At 44.3% G+C, this 24,669-nt stretch overlaps 2 protein-coding genes across 7 annotated transcripts in view; one reads left to right on the plus strand and one right to left on the minus strand.

The window, feature by feature from the left end:
- GATM (glycine amidinotransferase) overlaps nucleotides 1-256 on the minus strand; it is a 49,809-nt gene extending 49,553 nt beyond the window's left edge. For both annotated transcript variants that reach the window (XM_089310263.1, XM_089310262.1), the window contains exon 1: nucleotides 75-256. The gene's annotated coding sequence lies outside the window, so the exon portion shown is untranslated. The remainder of the gene's footprint in view (nucleotides 1-74) is intronic.
- Nucleotides 252-19,760, plus strand: AFG2B (AAA ATPase AFG2B). 5 transcript variants are annotated; one of them, XR_007910436.3, is made up of 8 exons: nucleotides 253-1,435; nucleotides 3,338-3,523; nucleotides 7,951-8,109; nucleotides 11,749-11,958; nucleotides 12,807-13,030; nucleotides 14,563-14,693; nucleotides 17,200-17,325; nucleotides 19,371-19,760. XR_007910436.3 is itself a non-coding variant. In XM_008269066.5 (8 exons), the coding sequence occupies exons 1-8, from the start codon at nucleotides 341-343 to the stop codon at nucleotides 19,536-19,538; spliced, it is 2,268 nt and encodes a 755-aa protein (XP_008267288.2). In that variant the 5' UTR covers nucleotides 255-340; the 3' UTR covers nucleotides 19,539-19,760. The 5 variants fall into 5 exon arrangements, 3 of the variants coding, with proteins under 3 accessions (XP_089166386.1, XP_008267288.2, XP_089166387.1); XM_008269066.5 differs by having other exon boundaries at nucleotides 255-1,435; nucleotides 12,807-12,999; XM_089310261.1 differs by having other exon boundaries at nucleotides 256-592; nucleotides 12,807-12,999.
- The last annotated feature ends 4,909 nt before the right edge of the window (nucleotides 19,761-24,669 follow it).

The raw sequence follows: 24,669 nt of genomic DNA on the forward strand, positions 1-24,669 counted from the left end.
ATGCAATGCGATGATGCCCACAGTGTTTGTAACAAAGTACATGCTAATATCCTACTGAAGTTAGTGTACGCTACCTCCCAGCCACCTATAACGAAGACCACATCCACACAGCTCTGGGAGGAGCCGCTCTGCATCACCAAAGTAGACCCCAAAACTTCACTCGAGCGTCTACTAGCTTTCCAATTGGCCCTTCCGGCCTTCACTCAGCACCTGGCAACAAAACGTCTCCCCTTGCGCGTGCGCGCCACCAGCTTCCGGTCCAGGAGCGGGGTGTTCCGGCCTTTCCCGCCCGGGTGGAATTCCTGCCCCAATTTTCTGAGACTCGTTCTTTTCGCGTGCAATGTCCACGGACTCGGGTGCCTGTACCAAAGAGCCGCTCTTACAGCTGCTACCCGTAGACGCTAGAGATAGGGGTACCCAACGCTGCCGTCTCGGCCCGGCAGCCCTCCGCACTTTGGGCGCGCACTTAGGTTCAGCGGTGAAGATCTCGCTGCCCGACGGCGGCTCCTGCCTCTGCACTGCCTGGCCGCGGCGGGACCGAGCGGATGGCTTTGTGCAGCTGGACCTGCGGTGCGCGAGCCCCGGGGCGGCGGTAAGGGCGCCGGGGTCCCGGGGGAGCCTCAGCCTGAGCCGCCTCCGCCTTGTGCCCTGTCCGCCCCTACGGCGCCTCACCCTGTGGCCGGTGTTGCGAGAGCCGGCGGGCGCGCCCGGCGCCCACGATGAAGCTGCAGTGCTGGAGGCGGCGCACGAGCTGCTGAGGAACCGCCCTGTCTCTCTAGGCCATGTGGTGGCCGCTCCACCGGGCGCACCCGGCCCTGTGGCAGCCCTGCACATCGTCGGCGGGAGCCCTAACCCGGATCCGGCCGGGCTGGTGACTCCTCGCACCTGCATCAGTCTCAGCGCGGAGCCCCGGTCGAAGGCAGAGCCCAAGGCCGAGGTGCCTCTGGGAGGCCTCTCGGAGGCGGCCGACTCGCTGCGGGAGCTGCTGCTGCTGCCGCTGCGCTACCCCAGCGCCCTGGCCGCGCTGGGCCTAGCCGTGCCCCGCGGGGTGCTCCTCGCAGGCCCGCCCGGGGTGGGCAAGACGCAGCTCGTGCGTGCCGTGGCCCGGGAGGCGGGCGCAGAGCTGCTGGCCGTGAGTGCCCCGGCGCTGCAGGGCTCCCGGCCTGGGGAGACCGAGGAGAACGTGCGGCGGGTGTTCCAGCGCGCGCGGGAGCTGGCCCGCCGCGGGCCGAGTGTCCTCTTCCTGGACGAGGTGGACGCCCTGTGCCCCCGGCGGGGAGGTCTGCACCGAGCCCCTGAGAGCCGCGTGGTGGCCCAAGTGTTGACGCTGCTGGACGGCATGAGTGGGGACCGCGAGGTCGTGGTTGTGGGAGCCACCAACCGGCCGGACGCCCTAGACCCAGCGCTGCGCAGACCCGGGAGATTTGACCGAGAAGTGAGTTGTTCCCGCGTGCCATCACTGGGCCTGGAACCGTGGCCTCTGCTGGCCCTGGTTGGCTGCCCTGAGGCATTGTAGGTCTGGGAGTCAGTGAGGCTGGACTAGGGCTTTTTGTAATACAGAGACCACTACTTTGTCCGTGTGTGGTCAGTGACCAGCTCCTGTTCCGAGGGTCAAATTGCCGTTAGGGAATTCGTTTTGTTGAGCAGATCCTGCTAATGAGTAGTATACTGTAATAGCAATGTTAATATATGAGGGAACTTGGTCTGCTTTCAGGATTTTAAACTCAGAGATTTGGAGTGAGAATTTTAAAAGTAGCTGCGTAGTCTGAAGAAGCGTGTTGAACTAAAAAAGGGGAAGGCAGAAGAAGCACTAAAGTGGGTATTTCTCTTGTGGATTTATTCATTGCCTGTGAGGATATCAACATCCTGTCTCACTGTTGAGGGGTCAGTTGAACGATTTGTCTCTTAGAGGTATTCAGTCGAAGAGTTTGTCCCTGGGTATTTGTACTAAACCATACTAAACCCAAAGTCAAAACATCACATTACCTAACAGGAAATGGTTCTTATATATGCAGCAGAAGAGAATCGAACACATTATTTCCCAAGCAGGTGTGTCACATAAATTCAGCCAAATAGAGTCCAGTATATTGCAATGAACTCCTCTCACATCTTGCATTTTGCTTGATGTTTTGAGTATGTACACCAAGAGCTGAAAGGGAAGTTGAAGTCACTGTGGTTAACCAGACCGTGTTAAAAAAAAAGGAGAAGCTGAATGTGATCATCCATGGCCCTTGAATTGGAGTCTGGTAGAACCGGTCTGAAATGAGCATTGTAAAATTGGCAGCAGAGTTTGAGCATAACGGTCAACAAGTTCCAAATAATCGGTAGCCACTGGTTGATAGGTAACAGCTATGATATCAAAAACCCATATTTCCCTCTGGAGGATGTCCAAGATGTAGTTTTGTAGCTAAAACAGAGCTTGTTGATTGGCAAGGAGTGACTTACACCTCCAAGCTGTGTCAGATGCAGTTGAAAGTAATGCTTGCAGAAATTATAGATATTGACCGTAGCGTGGGCCAAGATTGTTGAATGGAAGAACACTTTAACCCTGTTGTTCAGTTGATCCCAGTTGGGAAAGTATCCACAGTTACTCCCTAAGTTCCCAGGAAGGTTCAGTATTCAAAGCCTTCCTATTTTATAAATGGATCCTAAATTTTCTATTTCTAAAGAAAAGTTTGAAATTTAGTGATTAAGTATTTGCATTTTGTGATGGGATTCTAAAGAGAGGTGATAGTTGCACACTTTTTGGTGAACCTATTGGGGAATGGAGTGAATTTCTTCCTTGCATCATCTGGTACCCATCTCCTATGGAGCTTCACAGAGCAGGGACCAGATTCTCAGGTTTGCTATTCTAGAGTCTTAGGATATGCTTAAAAGTATGTAGCACTCGGGGCCCAGCGATGTGGCATAGTTGGTAAAGCCACCACCTGCAGTGCTGGCATCCCCTGTGGGTGCCGGTTCGAGTCCTGGCTGCTGCACTTCCGATCCAGCTCTCTGCTGTGACCTGGGAAAGCAGAAGATGGTCTAAGTCCTTGGGCTCCTGCACCTGTGTGAGAGACCTGGAAGAAGCTTCCTGGCTCCTGGCTCCTGGCTTCTGGCTTCAGATCAGCTCAGCCATCTGGAGAGGGAATCAGCAGATGGAAGACCTTTCTCTCTCTCTCTCTCTGCCTCTGCTTCTCTGTAACTCTGCCTTTCAAATAAATAAATAACATTTTATTTAAAAAAAAATGACAGTAGTGACACAGTCATTTGCTAAATTATTGTACTCATTTGTGAGGATAAAAAAACATTTTTTTTAAACTGTAAACTAAGATTTTTTGTTTGGCTTTGCCTACAGATTGTCATTGGGACTCCCACACTCAAACAAAGAAAGGCGATTCTGCAAGTGCTTACCTCTAAGATGCCCGTCTGCAGTGAGGTTGACTTGGGGCTCCTGGCAGAAATGACGGTGGGCTACGTGGGCGCGGACCTGACCGCCCTCTGTAGGGAGGCTGCCATGCACGCCGCCCTTCACGGTGAGAAGGTGAGGAGTAGCCGTCAGCGGCCAGCTACCCGACGCTTGTCATGAATGGAACAAATTAATTTGGGGGTTAAAAAACCAGTTTTGGTTTGACCAATGTTTCCCTATGGTTCAGCTCAGGTTGTACATTTTTGGCAGGAGTTCGCAGAACTGATCCTGTGTTTTGTCATTGCATCTATCAGCAGCACCTGTGCTTTCTGTCTTATCACTGGTGAAGTGAACTTTGATTTCCTCATTAGGGCAGTGTCTGAGGTTTCTCCACTGTCAAGGAGAAAAAATACTATTTTTTTCTTGTGTTATTAATATCTATCTTGTGGGAGAGATATTGTGAGGGGGAAACACTGGGCACTGGGAATTTTATTTAAATTTATCTCTGACATTTAGGTCTTCACTTTGTGACTGCTCTTCTTTTTTTTTTTTTTTTTTTTTGAGTGGACAGTGAGAGAGAGAGACAGAGAGAAAGGTCTTCCTTTTCCGTTGGTTCAACCTCCAATGGCCGGTGCGCTGCAGCCGGCACACTGCACCGATTGATGGCAGGAGCCAGGTGCTTCTCCTGGTCTCCCATGAGGGTGCAGGGCCCAAGGACTTGGGCCATCCTCCATTGCACTCCCTGGCCACAGCAGAGAGCTGGCCTGGAAGAGGGGCAACCGGGACAGAATCCGTTGCCCCGACCAGGACTAGAACCCGGTGTGCCGGTGCCGCAAGGCGGAGGATTAGCCTAGTGAGCCGTGGCGCTGGCCAATGACTACTCTTCTTAAAAATACTTGATATTATGATATATATTACCAGGGCCAGCGCTGTGGCGTAGTACGTTAATCTTCCATCTGTGGCGCCGGCATCCCATATGGGCACCAGTTCTAATCCCAGCTGCTCCACTTCCTATCCAGCTCTCTGCTATGGCCTGGGAAAGCAGTAGAAGATGGCCCAAGTCCTTGGGCCCCTGCACCCACGTGGGAGACTGGGAAGAAGCGCCTGGCGTTTTAGGGGGAAGGCACTGTGCATGGCATGCAGGTGTCTTTGCTGTTTGTCTGCTTCTACAAGGTTCCTGGTTCCATTTTCCCTTGTTTATTACTTTAGAGCAGATTGACAGGTAGTCTTGAATGCGATATTTGTTTATTCCAAAAGAACGTATTTATAATAAAATAATTGTAGAAGGATTTTAAAGATGTTAGTGAATTCAGTTTGTTTCCTTTGATTTCTGGAAATGGCAGGCAGCAGTGCCGGCCTGGCTTCAGATTGGCACAGCTTCAGCCATTGCAGCCATTTGGGGAGTGAACCAACAGAAGGAAGACCTTTTTCTGTCTCTCTCTCCCACTGTCTGTAACTCTACCTCTCAAATAAAATAAATAGAATCTTAAAATAAAATATATATAATATATATATATATATTATCCGACACTATTGATGGGAAAATTTAGTCATTGGTATATAATAAGTAATTCTGAATACTTAAGATGCTATGGTAGATATATACTATCCATTTAGTCATTGGTAATTCTGAATCCCAAAAAACTGTTCATTTCAACAGGCTAAGGATTCTGGAGCAAAGTCTTTAATCTGAATTGTAACATCAAAATTGTCCTTTGATTTTAAACTATGAAAGGATGGTTTTTCATTCTAAATTTTGAAAAACCTTTTTTTACCTAAATAATTCTCACCCTCCACCACATCCTTTGCCTTTTTTGTGTGTGCTCACTCTGAAGGTGGGCAGGAATTACATGAACCAAAGCTGCTTGATGTTTTCGTTGTTGTCTGCCCTGTGTGTGAAGGTGTGAAAATGGATGTCTCTTAGGGAGAGGCTGAGAGTACCGGGGATGAATAAGGAGATTTATATTCAGGCTTCCCTCTGCTTTGAGGTGCAGGTTTAACTTTCAGCACCTCTGGTCTAGGTGGCCTCTTGAGCTGCTGCAGTCCACTGCTACTGCAGGATGGGCCTACCCAGGGATCACTACTACAGGTGTGGCTGGGTTCAGAAACAATTCCCGGGGAGTGGAAGGAAGAAGGGCAGAGACATCTGGGAAGGTACTGGCTCCACCAGGCAGCTGAGGGGCTGTTGCTACCTCTCTGTGTGCCATAGCAGACAAGGGATTCATGAAAGTTCATTGAACTTTTTATGAAGTGTTCCTATTAAGGGATTAAAAATGTAGTTTGATAGACAGAGGGGAAAGAATTTACATTCCTGGAAGGGTTATTAGAACCAAGTGAAATCATGTACATCTTGAACCATAAATGGGATTTTCCAATGTTGATATTCCCTAAAAGTTAGTATTTGCATACCCAACCCCTAATAGTGCCAACCAGTTAAAAAGCTATTTTTAAAAATTACAGAATAGTGTCCTTTACAAGAAATCAAACAAGATAGAAAATGACAGAAAAAATAAACATTGCCTGAAACTGCACCTCCCAGATTATAATAGTTAGCGTGTTCAGAATAGCTGAATACATGTATGAGTGTATTCACATACTAATCTCACATAAATAGGGTAAGATAGCTTGTTACTGAATTTGTGGACAGTTATAGCTTGAGAATTTTATATATGAAAGGGAAAGTAATTTAATAAATATAATACAGATACTTTAAATAAAAATGTAAGGACTTTTTAACTAACAAAAAAATTTGCCTCACTAGAATGATGATAGTATAATGTTAGAGTGAAGATGACCTTTTTTTTTCCTGTTTTTCTTTAGATCTCTTTATTTATTTGAAAGGTAGAGTTACATATAGAGAGGGAGATCTGCCATCCACTGGTTCATTCCCCAAATGGCCACAACAGATATGGCTGAGCCAGGCCAAAACCAGGGGCTTTTTCTGGGTCTCTCACATGGGTTGCAGGTCTGCTCTCCGCTGCTTTTCCCAGCCATTGGCAGGGAGTCAGATTAGAAGTGGAGCAGCCTGCCCATATGGGATGCCAACATCGCAGGCTGCAGCTTAACCTGCTTTGCTACACTGACCCTGAGGGTGACCTGTCTATGCATAACATAAAATCTGATATCCTGAAAGGAAATGATTTGTTTAGTTGACCATTTGAGGATGGCAAAACCATGCTATAAACAGAGACAAGAGTAAGAAAGTGCTTTAGCTCAGTTTCCTTGATATTGGAAGAACTCTTAAATCAGAAAAGATACAAGAGAACAGGTATTTGCTGATAAAAGGAATGCCAGTAAATACAAAAGGTCTTCAACCTTAATTCCTTTAAAAATTATTCTTCCAGTGTTTAACTTTTGATTTTGAAATAATTTAAAACTTATGAGAGAATTACAAATTAATTGCAGGAAATTATGCAAATTCACTGATTTTTTAACATTTTGCCAAATAACATTCATCTTCCTCATTTCTCTCCCTCTTTCTGTCTCTGTGAGTATATGTGGATACATTTAGTTTTGAATGTTTTTAAAAATTTGAACTTTTTTGTGTGAGACATTTGACATTGATATAATTAATGCAGGCAGGCCAGTTATTTTATAGAATGGTCAGATTCCAGTTACACATCCCTGTTGAGAATACTCCATAACCCATATTGTGTCATTAGATTATCACATGTGGGGACACAAGATGTCCATCAGCTCCTCATTGATGCTCATTTTGGTCAACCCACTTAAGGCAGTGTCCAGTTTTTCTACTGTGTAACTACAGCTCTTCCCTCTGCCACTTGTAAGGAATCCGTGAGGAGGCACTGGGAGACTACAAATATCCTGGTTCTCACCAAACTTCATTCCTCTAGATATACCATCCAAATCTTGCCCAAAACAGCCTTTACAGGGATGGCCACAACAGGTGTTTCTCTTATTTCTTCATTCCCTCCATCTGAGTCTGAACTGAAGAAATGTAATTAACACAGTAATGAGGATCATTTCTTCCTGTCACATTGGCAGAAATGTGGAAGTTTGGTGATTTGTGGGGAGACAGCAACTTTGTATTATTGGAGGAGAGTAAATTGATGCAACTTCTTTGAGGACTGCTGGCAATAGCTGTCCGAATTGTGAGTATGTGTACTCCTGAGCCTGGTAATTCTACTTTGAGGACATGGTTATAGAAAATACTTGCATGTGAGCACAAGAGCTTTGAGTTAGTTTTGTGTTTAGTATGTTAAATAACAAAAGACTGGAAATAATGTAATGTTTGTCAGAAAAAGGTAGTTTAATTATGGAACATTTATACAGAAGTGTGTCAGGCAGTTGTCAAAGTAAGTGATGTGGAATTATATTAGTTGACATGGAAAAATTCTAAGATAAGGGAAAAGAGGAAAATGAAGCTGATAGGTATGGTGGGTTCCCTTTGCTTATCTTTTTAGAAGGACATTGTCATAATGCATACTGAAATATCCTAGACATTTGACAAGAAGATCTTAAAAAAGTAGTTGTGCTTTATGTCACAGAAAGGTCGACCTAATTTTTGGTTTGTTCTTGCTCTTTTGGTTTTACTTCTTCAGAACCAGAACAATCCAGTGATTGATGAAGCAGACTTCCTTGAAGCTTTTAAAAAGATTCAGCCCTCATCATTTCGAAGTGTCATTGGACTGATGGACATCAAGCCTGTTGGCTGGGAGCAGATTGGTGGCCTTGAAGATGTAAAACTGAAGTTAAAACAGGTATTTAGCTGATTTGCTTAGACTTAAACTGTTAAAATATTACACATTCGTGTTCTGTGCATGAACATGATGCAATTAGGATGAAAGCAAATTGCACTAACACTGCTCTTGCCGCATCACTACTACAATCCCAGCAGCTAAATCCAGCGATCACTTTTCATTCTTTATGTAACTGGACTTCTGTAGACATCAGAACTATTTTTCGTACTTTCCTGCTTCGACCCTCTTTGTTTTTGCTTTTAAGAGTTTATAATCTAGAATGGGTTAACAGATTTTCTGTAAAGAGCCAGGTAGTAAAAGTAAACTTTGTGGGCCACACATTCGCTATTGTAGCCATTCAGCTTTGCCATTGGTACTTGGAGAGCTGAGGCAATACAGAACTGAGAGTCCGCCTTCCTTAGCTGTGGCTTCTGTGTTGTTGGATTCAGCCAACTGACGAAAAATATTTAGGAAAGGCAAGGAATTGCATCTGTGTGTGTATATATTTTTATATTTTACATATACTTCTATGTAGTACACATTTGGTTTTGTAGCATTGTATTAGATATTACAAGTAATCTAAAGATGATTTCAAGTATACAGGAAGTTATGTGTACATTATATACAAATATTACACCAATTTATGTAAGCGATTTGAGTATCCATGGATTTTGGTATCCAGTCCTCCGAGGGTGATACTGAGAGATTAATTGTATCCTGATAATATTTTATTTATGGACACTGAAATCATAAGCCTTACATTTTACAAAATGTTATTTTGATTTTTTTCCAAGCACTGAAACATTTAAAAACCATTCTTAGTTTGTGGACTGTACAGATACAGGGTCTTAGTTGCGTTGACCTGTGATCTAGAAGACATGTGATGGCGGCAGTACAGGGATTGGTGAGGCACAGCATCGTAATGAACAGGCAGCATGGCCTAGAGAGCCACCTGGTAGTGGTTTTCTCTGTGGGTGTTGAGGTATACACCCCGCCACATCCTCTCAGCTGTACTGCATCTTCAGAAATTGATTTTGCTGGTTTACCTACTATGTTCCTGCCCTAAGGAGCTGGGTTTCTAACGACAGGCACAAATGACTGATTTGTAAATATCAATTATAATTTAGTCATCTTAACCATGATCTTTATTTCCAGTGAACCCTGGAATCTTTAAACCCATGGATAAGAACATTTGTTATGTGCCCTGATTGTTTAACATATATTTGTTGACTCATTGAATCTTCACAAGATGCGTGAGACAAATTGTAAGAGATGTCTAAGTGCATTCCTTACCTCAGGTCTCATTGTCTTTCCATCCATTTCCCACATGGCTTCCTCACTGTTGACTAAGACTTTCAAGGGCTGTTGTGATCTGGCTCCTACCCCTACATCAACTCCCTTGCTCCTTGTTTCCTCTAGCCTCGCCACAGTTCCTGCTCACCATTGGAATACATCAGTCTCATGCATCGGTATTCTTTCTCTTCTATGAATGCTGTTTTCTGGCCCGGCTGTTTACAAGGCTCTCTCCCTCATTGTAATAGGATTAGCCTAGGTACAGGGTCTTGTCTTAACCTTTTTTCATGAAGAGGTAATAAATAAATTCTGTAGAGCTGGTTTCTGTCATCTCACCAGCAAAAAGATTTGGGCAAGCCACTTAATGTTTCTATACCTGAGTTTCGGCATTTATAAAATTATAATAAAACTATTTGTGTTGGAGGTCATGAGGACTCATTTACTAGTTAGTTGAAGTTTACTAAGTACCTACTTTGGACTGGTACCATTCTAGATGCAGGAGATTTAGTGCTGAAATTTGCTTACATTTTAGCAAGAGAAGAATGACAGATCCAACATGGAAAAAAGAGTAATAGGAAAATCAACAAGTGCTCCAAAAGTGTAAGATGGGGGCTGGTGTTGTGGTGTAGCGGGTAAAGCTGCTGCCTGCAATGCTGACATCCCGTATGGGTGTTGATTTGTATCCTGGCTGCTCTATCTTCAACCCAGTTCCCTGTGAATGGCCTGGAAAAAGAGGAAGATGGCCCATATATTTGAGCCCCTGTACCCATATGAGAGACCCAGAAGAAGCTCCTGGTTCCTGGCTTCAGCCTGGCCCAGTGCTGGCTGTTGTAGCCATCTGGGGAGTGAGCCAATGGCTGGAAAATCTCTCTGTCCCCCCGCCCCCATCCCCACCCTGTAACTCTTTCAAATTTTTTTTTTTTTGACAGGCACAGTTAGACAGTGAGAGAGACACACCCCCCAAATGGCCGTTACGGCTGGCATGCTGCGCCGATCCAAAGCCAGGAGCCAGGTGCTTCCTCCTGGTCTCCCATGGGGTACAGGGCCCAAGACCTTGGGCCATCCTCCACTGCCTTCCCAGGCCACAGCAGAGATCTGGACTGGAAGAGGAGCAACCGGGACAGAATCCGGCGCCCCAACTGGGACTAGAACCTGGGGTGCCAGTGCCGCAGGCGGAGGATTAGCCAAGTGAGCCACGGTGCCAGCCTCAAATAAATTTTTTAGATCTTGGAAAAAGGGGCCTAATGCCCTGGCTTGAAGTGCTGGCATCCCATATGGACGCTGATTTAAGACCTAGCTGCTCCACTTCCGATCCAGCTCTCTGCTGGAAAAGCAATAGAAGATGGCCCAAGTCCTTGGGCTCCTGCACCCATGTGGGAGACCCAGAAGAAGCTCCTGGCTTCTGGCTTCGGATCGGCGCAGCTCTGGCCATTGCAGCCAATTGGGGAATGAACCTTTGGATGGAACCTCTCCCTCTCTCTGCCTCTCCTCTCTCTGTGTAACTCTGACTTTCAAATAAATAAATAAATCTTTAAAAAAATTGAAAAAAAAAAAAGATATAAGATGGGTGGTGGCCGGCGCCACGGCTCAATAGGCTAATCCTCCACCTGCGGCACTGGCACTCCGGCCTCTAGTCCCGGTCGGGGCGCCGGATTCTTAACCGGTTGCCCCTCTTCCAGGCCAGCTCTCTGCTGTGGCCAGGGAGTGCAGTGGAGGATGGCCCAAGTGCTTGGGCCCTGCACCCCGCGGGAGACCAGGATAAGCACCTGGCTCCTGCCTTCAGATCAGTGTGGTGCACTGGCCGCAGCGTGCCGGCCTCAGCGGCCATTGGAGGGTGAACCAACGGCAAAAGGAAGACCTTTCTCTCTGTCTCTCTGTCTCACTGTCTCACTGTCCACTCTGCCTGTCAAAAAAAAAAAAAAAAAAAAAAAAGGGTGGTGACATAGAGAGTGACTAGGAAGAGGAGGTTCTATTTTAAGTAGGGTGCTGTGAGTACCTCCTGAGAAAATGACATTTGAACTGAGGCCTGAGTGATGCAGAACAGCTGCAGAGATTTAGGGGCGAAGTTCAGGTGGAGGGAGAAAAGCAGGTGATGGCCCTGCAATGGGAACAAGCCACAAGCTTAGAAGACAGTCAGATTGCATAAAGCCTCTAAACTGTGGTGAGTAGGGAATATGTATTGGGGTTTGGTTCTGGTTGTGAAGGGAAGTTAATGAAGAGTTTTCAGCAGGAATGATGTAACCTGACTTGGGTTCTAAGGTACCCAGCTGCTATGTGGAGGAGAGGCTGAGAATTGTCGAATGAACAGATGGATTCTGTGAATCATTGTCTTATTGAAACAACTCTTCTCTCCTTGCCTACTTACAGAGCATCGAGTGGCCTCTGAAATTCCCTCAGGAGTTTATTAGGATGGGTCTGACACAACCAAAAGGAGTTCTCCTCTATGGTCCCCCAGGCTGTGCCAAAACCACCCTGGTGAGGGCCCTGGCCACCAGCTGTCACTGCTCTTTCGTTTCAGTGAGTGGAGCTGATCTCTTTTCACCCTTTGTTGGAGATTCAGAAAAAATCTTGTCCCAGGTTTGTTTACTTCTCTGTGTATTTAGATTTACTTTTTTTTTTTTTTTTTTTTATCTTTTATTTAATGAATATAAATTTCCAAAGTACGACTCATGTGTTACAATGGCTTCCCCCCCCATACCGTCCCTCCCACCCACAACCCCCCCCTTCCCACTCCCTCTCCCCCTCCATTCACGTCAAGATTCATTTTCGATTATCTTAATATACAGAAGATCAGCCTAGCATACCTTAAGTAAGTATTTCAACAGTTTGCTCCCACACAGAAACATTAAGTGAAAAATAATAGATGATTTTTTTTAAATGATGATGAAATCAGATCAGACCTATTGTCACGTTTATAGATTTACTTTTGATTTTATTTCATGCCTTATAGATCAGCTTATTTAAAAAAAAAATCACTAGTTTATTTCCCAATTATAGAAGTTATGTATGCTTGTTAACAGATAATTTAGAAAATAGTTTGTGGAAAATGGAATTGAAAGATAAATTTAGTGTGGTGCAAAGAATATTCTGAAATCCATGCATAGTATTTTTACAGTATGCATTGTCCATGAAGTTTTTTGAAGATTGCTCATTTATCTATAGTTTTATCCTGCTGTTTAAACTTAAAATAGCCACTTTTGAAATTCCATAATACCTAATACTATTGGAAAATGTTTACTACATGATACTCCATTGTTGTTTTATTAACTTTTATAATTTTATTAATTTTTATTAATTCACCAAGTTTTAAACATTTAGAGTCTTTCTTTTTACATTTAAGAAATTACAAATAGCAACGCAGAGGACATACATTCATCTGACTGACGTATAGCTGAAGCTTCTTCATGTCTTTTTCCTAATAAAAGGTGTTTAGACAAGCAAGAGCAAATACTCCAGCAATTGTGTTTTTGGATGAAATTGATTCCATCTTGGGATCGCGCTCAGTCAGCAAAACAGAATGCAGTGTTCAAGAGCGAGTTCTTTCTGTTCTCCTGAATGAATTAGATGGTGTTGGACTTAAGACGATAGAAAGAAGAGGAAGTAAATCAAGTCAACAGGGTAAATACAAGGAGCTGAAAAAAACGAAGAGGTATTTATTAGCTAGAATATTCCCAAAAAGCCTAGACCAACATTAAGTAGAATGCCTATGTGCTGTTCCTTTTCCTGTGCTGGAAGAAGAACTTAATGTAATTTCTCTTTGACTCTGTGGGGTTTACACAGAGCTGATAGATAATGTTCTTTGTTTAGGAAAGGTGAGGTAACCTTAGATATGTATGAATATGAATTTTATCTTTCCTTGGTGTGAGAAATACAGCTAATGGAGAAGGGAAATTATTTCTGCGTTTATCTCTTTCTAAAAAGTTGTACGTAAAGTAAAACAGGTTATTGATTACAATAACCTTAGTAATTGTATTGAGAAATGGGTTTCCTTGGCTATAAAAGGAGTTAAAATGACCTTTGGAACCCTTTTCCCTCTCTTTCCAAGTCTCCATGTAGAGTTTGGTATCCTTCAGTTATCCTTGATAGACAATTAGATAGTTTTTCTTTTATTCCTCTCTTACCTGTTAGCCATTTGAAAAATTGTTTCATGGAACATAGCCATTAGAATCAGAAATTACCTCGTCACATCTCATCACGCTGGCGGTCCTTCTACAGTGACTTCTAGCAGAGACTCACCTTGCCTCTGCTGAAAGCCCTTCAGGTATAGGGAAGTCACTACTATGAAGGATTGCAGCATCAGAGATTGATTTGATTATACAGCAGATGGCTTTGAATGCCTTGCCCTGTTAGCTTTTAGACATTCCTTATTTCCATCCAGGATTTGCACACCTGTAACTGGTTAATTACCCATATTTCTGCCTGTGGAAAAGATGGTAAAGCTCCCTCTTCAGGGATAGGATAGCTAACACTTTTCATGGCTACATGTATGTCTCTACTGGTTAGTCCTAGACTTAGTGCACTCAAATTGTGAGGCTCAGGTACATTCAGGTCCCCTGAGAGGTGTGCTGTGTAGTGTCAGGTTGTCCACGGTCCTCTCATGGAGAAATGTTTCTCAGGATTAGCTGCTCCTTTCACCATGCTCGCAGACAGCTCTTGGATTACTGCTTGGTTTCCGGGATACTTGGATATTGAGGAGTTGGTATAGAGAGAGGGTATAAGAATTCTGGTCCCAAGAAAAGGATATCCCTATTTATTTATAAACAAATGGGCAGACGTTCTGACTTAACAACTTTTAAAAGAAATTGAGGTATTGACATGTCTTAGTGTGTTAAACTTCCACTTGCAATGCAGGTATCCTGTGTGAGTGATGGTTCAATTTCTGCCTGCTTCCCTTCCAATCTAGCTCCTGGTTAATGTGCCTGGGAAAGCAGAGGAAGATAGTCTGAGTTCTTGGGCCCCTGTACCAATATGGGAGACCCAGATGGAGTTCCAATGTCCTGGCTTCAGCCTGGCCATTGTAGCCATTTGGGAAGTGAACCAACAAGTAGAAGATTGTCTCTATATGTGTGTGTGTGTGTGTGTGCATCATGTATAATTCTGCCTTTCAAGTAAATAAATCATTATTAAGAAAAAGAATATAATAAACTTATTGACATTTCTTTGTATTGTGTTTTCCATTAGAGTTTCAAGAAGTTTTTAATCGACATGTGATGATTGTTGCAGCAACAAATAGACCCGATGTGTTAGATGATGCCTTGCTCCGTCCTGGAAGACTTGATAAGATTATCTATATTCCACCTCCAGATCAAAAGGTAATCATGGACATGTTTACTCTGCATGAGCATTTTTTTTTAATTAATTTATTTATTTGAGAGGCAGAATTACAGAGAAGCAGAGGCAAAGAGATGGCCCCAGAAGGCCGCAAAGGCCAGAGCTGTGCTGCTCCAAAGCCAGGAGCCAGGAGCTTCCTCCTGGTCTCCCATGCAGATGCAGGGGTCCAAGGACTTGGGCCATCTTCCACTGCTTTTCCAGGCCGTAGCAGAGATCTGGATTAGAAGTGGAGCAGCCGGGTCTCAAACCGGCACCCATATGGGATGCCGGCACTGGAGGCAGCAGCTTTGCCCACAGTACTGGCCGCTGCGTGAGCATTCTTAACAGGGTGTCCACAGGGACATTGGCAGACTTGAGTTCCACACGGGCTGTGGGTTTCATACTTCCTTGCCAGCTGGCCCGTTGTGGAATCATCTTCTTGATCTGCTTTTGCTGGACACGCTGGCCCTTCTCAGAGAAACAAGCAAGCCTAAAAGTAGGGTGGTTATTGCAGGGTTGTGGAGCCTGCCCCGCGTTGTTTTGCAGCTGCAGTGGAGGAATCCTCAAGTGTCAGAGAGCTGACAGGGTTCTGGAGATTATCTGCGTCAGCATCCTCGTCTTCCAGAGGGGAGACCTGAGGTCACAGAGAATATGCTGGGTGTTCCTAGGCAGGCAGTACATTCTGTGCCCTTCACAGACACAGCGGGTGATAAGGCCCAGAGAATGGATTTTTATTTGAGTTACAGAGAGAGAGGGAGAGAAAGGGATCTTTCATCCACTGATTCACTCTCTAAATGGCTGCAAAGCTGGGTCTGGGTGAGGCTGAAGCCAAGAGCCTGAAACTCCATCTGGGTCTCCCACGTAAGTGCTGGGGCCTAAGCACTCTTACCATCTTCTGCTGCTGTCCCAGGTACATTAGCAGGGAGTTGGATCAGAAGCAGAGCAGCTGGGACTTGACCAGTATTCATATGGGATACCATGCTGACATGGAAGGCAGCAGCTTTTTTTTTTTTTTTTTTTTTTTTTAGATTTATTTTATTTATTTGAAAGAGTTACTGAGAGAGGTCTTCCATCTGCTGGTTCACTCTCCAATTGGCCGCAATGGCCGGAGCTGCACTGATCCAAAGCCAGGAGCCAGGAGCTTCTTCCTAGTCTCCCACTTGGGTACAGGGGCCCAAGGACTTGGACCATCTTCTACTGCTTTCCCAGGCCATAGCAGAGAGCTGGATTGGAAGAGGAGCCGCTGGAACTAGAACCGGCGCCTATATAGGATGCTGGCGCTTCGGGTTAGGGCTTTAACCCACTGTGCACAGTGCTAGCCCCAGCAGCAGCTTTAACCCGCTGTACCACAATGCTGGACCCTAAAGGTTTATTTACTTGTTTATTTGAAAGACAGAGTGTGACACAGGGAGAGACAGATCTTCCATTCACTGGTTCACTCCCCAGATGGCCACAGTGGCCTGGTCTGGGCCAAGTCAAAGCCAGGAGTCATGAAATCCATCCTGGTCTCTCACATGGTGGTGGGGCCCAAGTACTTTGACCATCTACCACTGCCTCCCCAGGACCATTAGCAGGAAGCTGGATCAGAATCAGAGTAGCCAGGACTTGAACTGGCACTCTGACTGGCGATGCTGGCATTACAAATGGAGGCGTAATGCTCTGCCACTATGCTGGCTCCTGAATTTTTTCCTTCCTTGGGCTTTTGTTAGTTTTGAAGTGATGAAACAAATGTTTATTATACTTTGAAACTATATCTGATAACTTATGTATTTGCTTCTTAAACTATGTATAAAGGATTATTTGTATCCATAGGAGAGATTCATCTTATCTCTTAAGGAGATATATCTACTGTTGGCTATTTTAAAACACAAATTATAAAAGTATTGGAGGGGCCAGTGCTGTGGTGTAGTGGGTAAAGCTGCCTCCTGCAGTGCCAGCATCCCATATGGGCGCCGGTTCGAGTCCTGGCTGTTCCACTTCTGATCCAGCTCTCTGCTTTGGCCTGGGAAAGCAATAGAAGATGGCCCAAGTCCTTGGGCCCCTGCACTCGCGTGGAAGACCCAGAAGAGGCTCTTGGCTCCTTATTCCTTGGTTCCTTACTCTTGGCTCCAAGCCAAACCTTGCTGAGCTGGATTGGCTCAGCTCCGGCCATTGCAGCCAACTGAGGAGTGAACCAGTGGATGGAAGACCTCTCTCTCTCTCTCTCTCTCTGTAACTGTGACTTTCAAATAAATAAATAAATCTTAAAAAAAAAAAAAGCATTGGAATTTCTCATGATGTCATTAATTATTTTTACTATCGCCATGCAGGCTGTGGATGATTTAATCTTTCTTACCCTTCAGAAGCAAGAAGTGATTGATGTTTTTAATTGGAATCTCAAATATATATCTGTACTTTCTCTGTACTATACTATGATAGAAAACTCAAAGTAAAAATGTTTTAATACATTATGGTGTCAAACATAAATGCTATAAAGTTATAAACATATTGTGTTTGATTTTCTTGCAGGGCAGGCTTTCTATTTTAGAAATCTGTACAAAAAGTATGCCAATAGGGTCTGATGTTTCCTTAGAAAACCTAGCAGCAGAAACCTGTTTTTTCTCTGGAGCTGACCTGAGAAACCTCTGCAGAGAAGTAAGTTAATTGGTGAAGAAATCTGTAGTTGAAAACATTCCTTCTTCTATTCCTGCATTCATCCACTTGGCAGTGTTTTCTGAGACTTCTAAGTGGTGGGTGCACGCCATGTGAGGCACAGATGCAGCCCCTTCCCTTACAGGGCTCACAGGCTGGAGGTGGGGCCGTGCAGAGGCAGATCATCATACTGGACTGGCAGTAGTGACCGTGTAGTGCATTGGGGAAGTTTAGGGTGCTGCTGTACCTAGAGGAATACCAGCCCAGACTTGGGGACCAGGGAAGGCTTTCTGAGTGAGGAAATTAGCAGCATGATTAGGGAGTTCAACAGCTAAGGGAGGGAATACAGTGTGCAGAGGGTTGGCAGTAGGAGAGGATGTGACACTCTTGAATCTTAGAATGGAGAATGGCAAAAAATGGAGCTGATGAAGTAGACAATGGCCAGATCTCACAGGTCCTTGTAAGTACTTGAAAGCAATTAGGTTTTATTTTTGAGGGCAAAAGAAACCATTATAGGCTTTTCTTCTCCCATAAACTTAGGCTAAATATAACTTTTTGTAAAAGATTTATTTATTTATTTGAAAGGCAGAGTTACAAAGAGAAAGAGAGAGAGTGGTCTTCCAACCGATGGTTCACTCCCCAAATGGCTGCAACAGCCAGAGCTGGGCTGATCTGAAGCTAGGAGCTTCTTCCAGATCTCCCATGCTGGTGCAGGGGCCCAAAGACTTGGACCATCCTCTGCTGCTTTCCCAGGTGCATTAGCAGGGAGCTAGATCAGAAGTGGGACTTGAACCAGTGCCCATATATGATGCTGGCATGGCAGGCGTCAGCTTTACCCGCTACGCCACAACACCGGCCCCTAAATATAACATTTTATAAAGCACAGATCAAAAGGATATAGTTATTGACATAAAGCGAACACACTTTTATTCTAACCACCAACTGAACACTGTCAGTTCCCTGAACGTTCCTTTGTTCTCCGTTCATCTGTCACCTGCCTGCTCGCAGAAGTGGTCTGCTGTCCCGGTCTCCAGCACTGGAGATCAGTGTCGCCTGCCTTTGATCTGCACACAGATGACACTAGACGGTGCATGTTATTTCTGTCTGCTCCTTTAACTCAAGACTGTGTTTTTGAAATTCATCCATGATTTTGTATGTAGCCATAGTTTTCTCTACTGCTTTATAATATTCTAGTATATTAATACTCTGCATTTATTTTTTTAAAGACTTATTTATTTATTTGAAAGTCAGAGTTACCCAGAGAGAGGAGAGGCAGAGAGAGAAAAAGAGAGGTCTTCCATCTGTTGGTTCATTCCCCATTGGCTGCAACGGCCGCAGCTGCGCCAATCCAAAGCCAAGAGCCAGGAGCTTCTTCCGGGTCTCCCATGTGGATGCAGGGGCCCAAGAATGTGGGCCATCCTCCACTGCTTTCCCAGGCCATAGCAGAGAGCTGGATCAGAAGTGGAGCTGCCAGGACTCAAACCAGCACCCATATGGGATCCTGGCACTGCAGGCAGCCACTTTAACCACTGTGCCACAGCACGGGTCCCATTACTCTGCATTTTATTTATATTTATTCATTGTTTTCCTTTTGAGCATTTGGATTTCTCCTTTATTACATGTCTCTAGATGCACATGTGTATTTATATCTATTTCATAGCTATGAGAATGGCAAAGTCCTAGAATATGTGTTTGATCTTTTTCCTTAAATTTATGATCAGTGCTGTTTAGAAACTCTTACTACTCCAAGACCAAGAAGATATGGTCTCATTTTCAAAAATATATATGGACTTGTAGTATATTTATTATTCTGCAACTTGGCTCTTTTCCCATTTAAGGCTAAAGTTTAAATGGAGAAGAAATTACAGTCTATGCTACATGTATTTTTAATCATTTTAAATTTGTTAGCTTAATGTTTTTAGTGACATAAATATTGGAATCCTAAAAATGAAACTGAGATTTTGGATTCAAATTTTATAGTATGGCCATGTTACCTTAAAAAAAATATGAAGCCAATTAAATGTTGTCTTATTGCTTGTCCCTCCTAGGCTGCCTTGCTTGCTCTGCAAGAAGATGGACTGGAAGCAACCACGGTGAAACAGGAGCATTTTCTAAAATCACTAAAGACTGTAAAACCATCTTTAAGTCGCGAGGACTTGACTTTATATGAAAACTTATTTAAGAAAGAAAGATTTGCTAATTTAGAAGATACGTAAAAATCACTTTACACCCCTGTTGGGTTGTTTACATGAACTGAAATGGGACTTTGCCTACAGTTTGCAACGTCACACTTTCAGAGTGTGTGTGTATGTGTGTGTGTGTCCTTTAAATAAGGAGAACTTGAACCTGATAAGCTAAGGGTCATCTTATTTCTAAAAGGCATATGTTCAAATAAAAGTTAAAAAAAAATAAAGCTTTTAAAGACACCCTTAAAAAAAGGCATATGTTATTAAAATATGTAATTGAGAAGTGTGTGTATTGATTTTGTCATAAGGATAGCTGGTTTTGGCTGATTCCTTTCTTTTCTTTTTTTCTTTCTTTTTTTTTTTTTTTTTGACAGGCAGAGTAGATAGAGAGACAGAGAGAAAGGTCTTCCTTTGCTGTTGGTTCACCCTCCAATGGCCGCCGCGGCCGGCACGCCGTGGCTGGCGCACCACGCTGATCCTAAGGCAGGAGCCAGGTGCTTCTCCTGGTCTCCCATGGGGTGCAGGGCCCAAGTATTTGGGCCATCCTCCACTGCACACCCTGGCCACAGCAGAGAGCTGGCCTGGAAGAGGGGCAACCAGGACAGAATCCGGCACCCCGACCGGGACTAGAACCTGGTGTGCCGGCGCCGCAAGGCGGAGGATTAGCCTAGTGAGCCGCGGCTCCGGCTCCTTTCTTTAGCTTTGAAATAATTTCATTCTTTCAGAAAAATTACAAGAACAGTACCAAGAACTCTTATATAGTCTAACCCAGATTCATTGGTCTTTAACGTTTTTGCTATATTTGTGGGCTTTCTCTCCTTTTTGTATCTAGGCACACATATACACACTTTTCTAAATGATGTGAAACAGATTATATACTTTATGCCCCTTTTTTCCCTTACTACTTAAGTATGTATTTTTTTTTTAATTTATTTATTTGAAAGTTAGAGAGTAAGAGAGAGAGAGGTCTTCCATCCACTGGTTCACTCCCCAGATGGCCACAATGTCAAGAGCTGGGCTGATCTGAAGCCAAGAGCTAGGAGCTTCTTCCAGGTCTCCCATGTGGGTGCAGGGGCCCAAGGACTTGGGCCATTGTCCACTGCTCTCCCAGGCCATAGCAGACAGCTGGATCAGAAATGGAGCAGATAGGTCTTGAACCAGCGCCAAATATGGGATGCAGGCACTGCAGGTGGCAGCTTTACCCGCTACGCCGTCCACTGCTCTCCCAGGCCATAGCAGACAGCTGGATCAGAAATGGAGCAGATAGGTCTTGAACCAGCGCCAAATATGGGATGCAGGCACTGCAGGTGGCAGCTTTACCCGCTACGCCACAGTGCAAGCCCCTGTATTTCTTACAAATAAAGTTATGTCCTTATATCACCACACTACAGGAAATGTTACATTGATACAGTATTTCAGTCTACCATCCAGTGAATTTCATGCATTGTCCCAATGTCTCGTGCAGTATTTTCCCTGTTATGGGATATAGTTTAGGATCCCACACTACATTTAGCAGTTGGAAGCTATTTTTGAAGATTATAGACAAATTATTAAAAAAAAAAAAGTGTGGTTCCTGGGGCTGGTGCTGTGGCGCAGCGATTAACACCCTGGCTGGAAGCGCCTGCTTCCCATATGGGTGCCGGTTCAAGTCCCGGGCACTCCACTTCTGATCAAGCTCTCTGCTATGGACTGGGAAAGCAGTAGAAGATGGCCCAAGTCCTTGGGTCCCTGCATTCATGTGGGAGACTCAGAAGAAGCTCCTGGTTCCTGCTTTTGGATTTGCACAGCTGTGGCTGTTGTGGCCAATTGGGGAGTGAACCATCAGATGGAAAACATCTCTCTCTCTTTCTCTCTCTCTCTCTCTGCCTCTCCTCCTCTCTCTGTGTAACTCTGACTTTCAAATAAGTAAACAAATCTTTAAAAAAAAAAAAAAAGTGATTCCTAATGCACTGACTACATACATGGTGTGTCCTGTATCACAGCTGGAGGTATGTAATACCTGCATGTTGTTGGTGAATTTTTCTTAAAAATGAATTACTTGAAAAGAGAGTGATAGAGATCATCCATGTGCGGTTCTGCAACTGCCAAGGCAGGACCAGGTCAAAGACAGGAGCCAGGAGCTAAAGGGTCTCATGTGAGTGACCTCCCAGGCAAGTTAGCAGAGAGCTGGCTCGGAATGAAGCAGTTAGGATTGCAGCTGGCACTCAATAGGGGGTGCAGATGTCCCAAATGGCAGCTTATCCTGCTGCATCCCAGTGCCTGTCCCTGGTGATGTGGTTTTATAGCATCACCTGGTTTCTCTGTAACTACTATTTTTCCTTTAGATCATAAAAGGTACTTCAAAACAGACTTTGAAAGCCACACTTTTTTTAAATACACATTTTCAATGAGCCTTTTGAAGACTGGATTTCAAAATTATTTGTGCAGTAAAACTTTTCCATGAACTTTTGGAAGAACCCTCATGTATATTTTCATTTTCCTTCTTTAAAATTTAAAGCAGATTACTAGAAAATACAGATAAGAGAAAACCCCTGGGTATTTAACCTTCCATCCATCATGCCTGAAGAAAAAGATACGGGATAGCTCTTTCATGCTTCTCTTACCTACCAGTATCAGGTACACCTCTTACCAGGCCATCTTTCACTCAGGGTGCTGCTCTGGGTGCTGAGATGTGCAGTGAATGAGACAGCTGGGACTGACAGACCACCTGACATCAATCAGACACGTTCTCCAATAAATGGACCACACTGGCCAGAAAAGCTTCCAGAAGTTTAGGGTATGATGACAACACAGTGGTGAAATAAATACATGAAGACATAAATGTTAAGCAGTTACTGGAAAGTTTCCTATTTCTGACTGGAGCCAGGACCACCAGGAATAATTAAGGGAATGACTTGTCTGATTTATAGAGATAAAATACAATTAAAAATATCCTCTTGAGTAATAGGAAAATAGAAGACTTAAGAATTCTGACAACTCTGCTGGTTATTAATCCTATTAGTTTTTGTTTTTGTTTTTTTTACAGGCAGAGTGGACAGTGAGAGAAAGGTCTTCCTTTGCCGTTGGTTCACCCTCCAATGGCCGCCGCGGCTGGTGCTCTGCGGCCAGCGCACTGCGCCTATCCGAAGGCAGGAGCCAGGTGCTTCTCCTGGTCTCCCATGGGGTGCAGGGCCCAAGCACTTGGGCCATCCTCCACTGCACTCCCTGGCCACAGCAGAGAGCTGGCCTGGAAGAGGGGCAACCGGGACAGAATCCGGCGCCCCGACCGGGACTAGAACCCCGTGTGCCGGCGCCGCTAGGTGGAAGATTAGCCTATTGAGCCGCGGCGCCTGCAATCCTATTAGTTATTGATCTGTTAAGTCTTTTTCATCATAGAGCTGTTAAACTCTGGCTGGAACCCTACTCAGACACCTGGCTGTGGGCCCTCATTCTTTTCTAGTGGTCAGGCTGGAAATTTAGCACCACACGTTGGTTTAAGACTGAGTATATTTGAAAATGTCTTTCTAAGTCATAATTCTAGCTTGTCAACGGAACTTTGGAAGCCTCCTGAGAACAAAGAACATGTGTCTCAAAATGTTCGATAACTACCTTTCCAGAGTTAGCGAGGTCTTCCATCCACTGGGGCACTCCCCAAATGGATGCAAAGGCCCATGGGCCAAAGCTGAAGCCAGGAGCCAGGAACTCCACTCAGGTTTCCTTGAATGCATTAATGGGGAGCTAGAAGTGGGGCGGCTGGAACTCGAACGAGAGCTCACAGGGGATGCCAGCATCACAGGCAGTGGCTTAACCCGTTGTGCCACAATGACCCCTAAATAAGTCTTCTTTTTAAAAATCTAATTTTCTGGGGTAGGAACTAAGGAGCTGTGGCTCCATGTGCCTGCACACCTGTGGTAGTAGCTAGAGAGGCTCTAGGATTTCTGACTATTGGAGGTCAGAAGGGGAAGCCACTCCCACGGGAGATTGTGGACTTTGGAGCAGGTACAGAGCATGATGCCAGTGAGTGGACCTATTTGGGGGCTGCCAGGGTACGAAGGAGTGGGAACTGTCTGCTGCTTGTCCTGGTCATCCAGGCGGCACTGGCCTGGCCAGCACGCAGAGCGTGGGTGCAAGGAGGACCCTGATTTCATCTGCCCTGGGTGAGGCTCTCAACTCCAGTACATTTTGGGGCAGGATATAGGGAACTGGAAGATGGAAAATTCTTTTCTTGGTTGTTTTGCCTACAGGGAGCTCAGACAAAGGAAAAAAATATATGAAGTTTTTTTTTAGTTATATTCCTGTTTTTTGCAATAGTATTTATGGAATACATAATTTAAAATTCAAAATTGTTGCATTTGCCTTAAATGTATATTTGATTAATTGTAAAATATAATGAGCCACCCAAAGCTGTGTTGTGATTCTTTAAGTCGAGGGGAAGCCAAGCTACATGCTGACTGTGTAGCTCCTAAAAGCTCAGTACTCTTGGGCATTCATGAAAGGGGTGAAAATGTGGCTTTTTGGATTTTATTCTCACCGCTGCAAATAAAAACAAGCAGATTTGAAGGTTATATGGGGAAACTGTAACCACTTACTCTTGTACATTTTAAAAATGAAACTGAACATTTCCAACCATACATAAAAATAGAGTAACACCCCCCCACATGTCTATCATCTACAATTAATTTGGTAACTTTGCTTAATTTGTCTTTATTTTTCCCCCAAAGAAACCTTTTACTTAAGGAATACAAATTCATGCATTTCATAAGTATAACTTTAGGAATATAGTGATTCTTCCCACCATACCTGCCCTCCTACTCCTACTCCCACCCCTCCCCCTCCTCCCTCTCCCATTCCCAGTCCCATTCTCCACTAAGATTCATTTTGATTAAATTTATGCAAAGAAGACCAACTCTATACTAAGTAAACAATTCAATAATTTGCACACACACAAAAAAACTACCTCAACAGTTGAGACAAGGACTGTTCAAAGTCATTGCATCTTGAAGTTAATTTCAATTTTTTTTAGAAAATTAACTTTAAAGAAGCACCCAAAATGATACATCTTTTGTAAGCACTTAGACATAATTATAATACAACTCTTGGAGGACAAAGGTCCTGCATGGAAGTTAGAGCACAGTGACTCCTGTTATAAATTTAACAATTAACACTCCCATGTATGACATCA

This window comes from Oryctolagus cuniculus, chromosome 12 (assembly GCF_051225735.1).
Source record: "Oryctolagus cuniculus isolate XC-2025 breed Fujian yellow rabbit chromosome 12, ASM5122573v1, whole genome shotgun sequence".
Taxonomy (NCBI): domain Eukaryota; kingdom Metazoa; phylum Chordata; class Mammalia; order Lagomorpha; family Leporidae; genus Oryctolagus; species Oryctolagus cuniculus.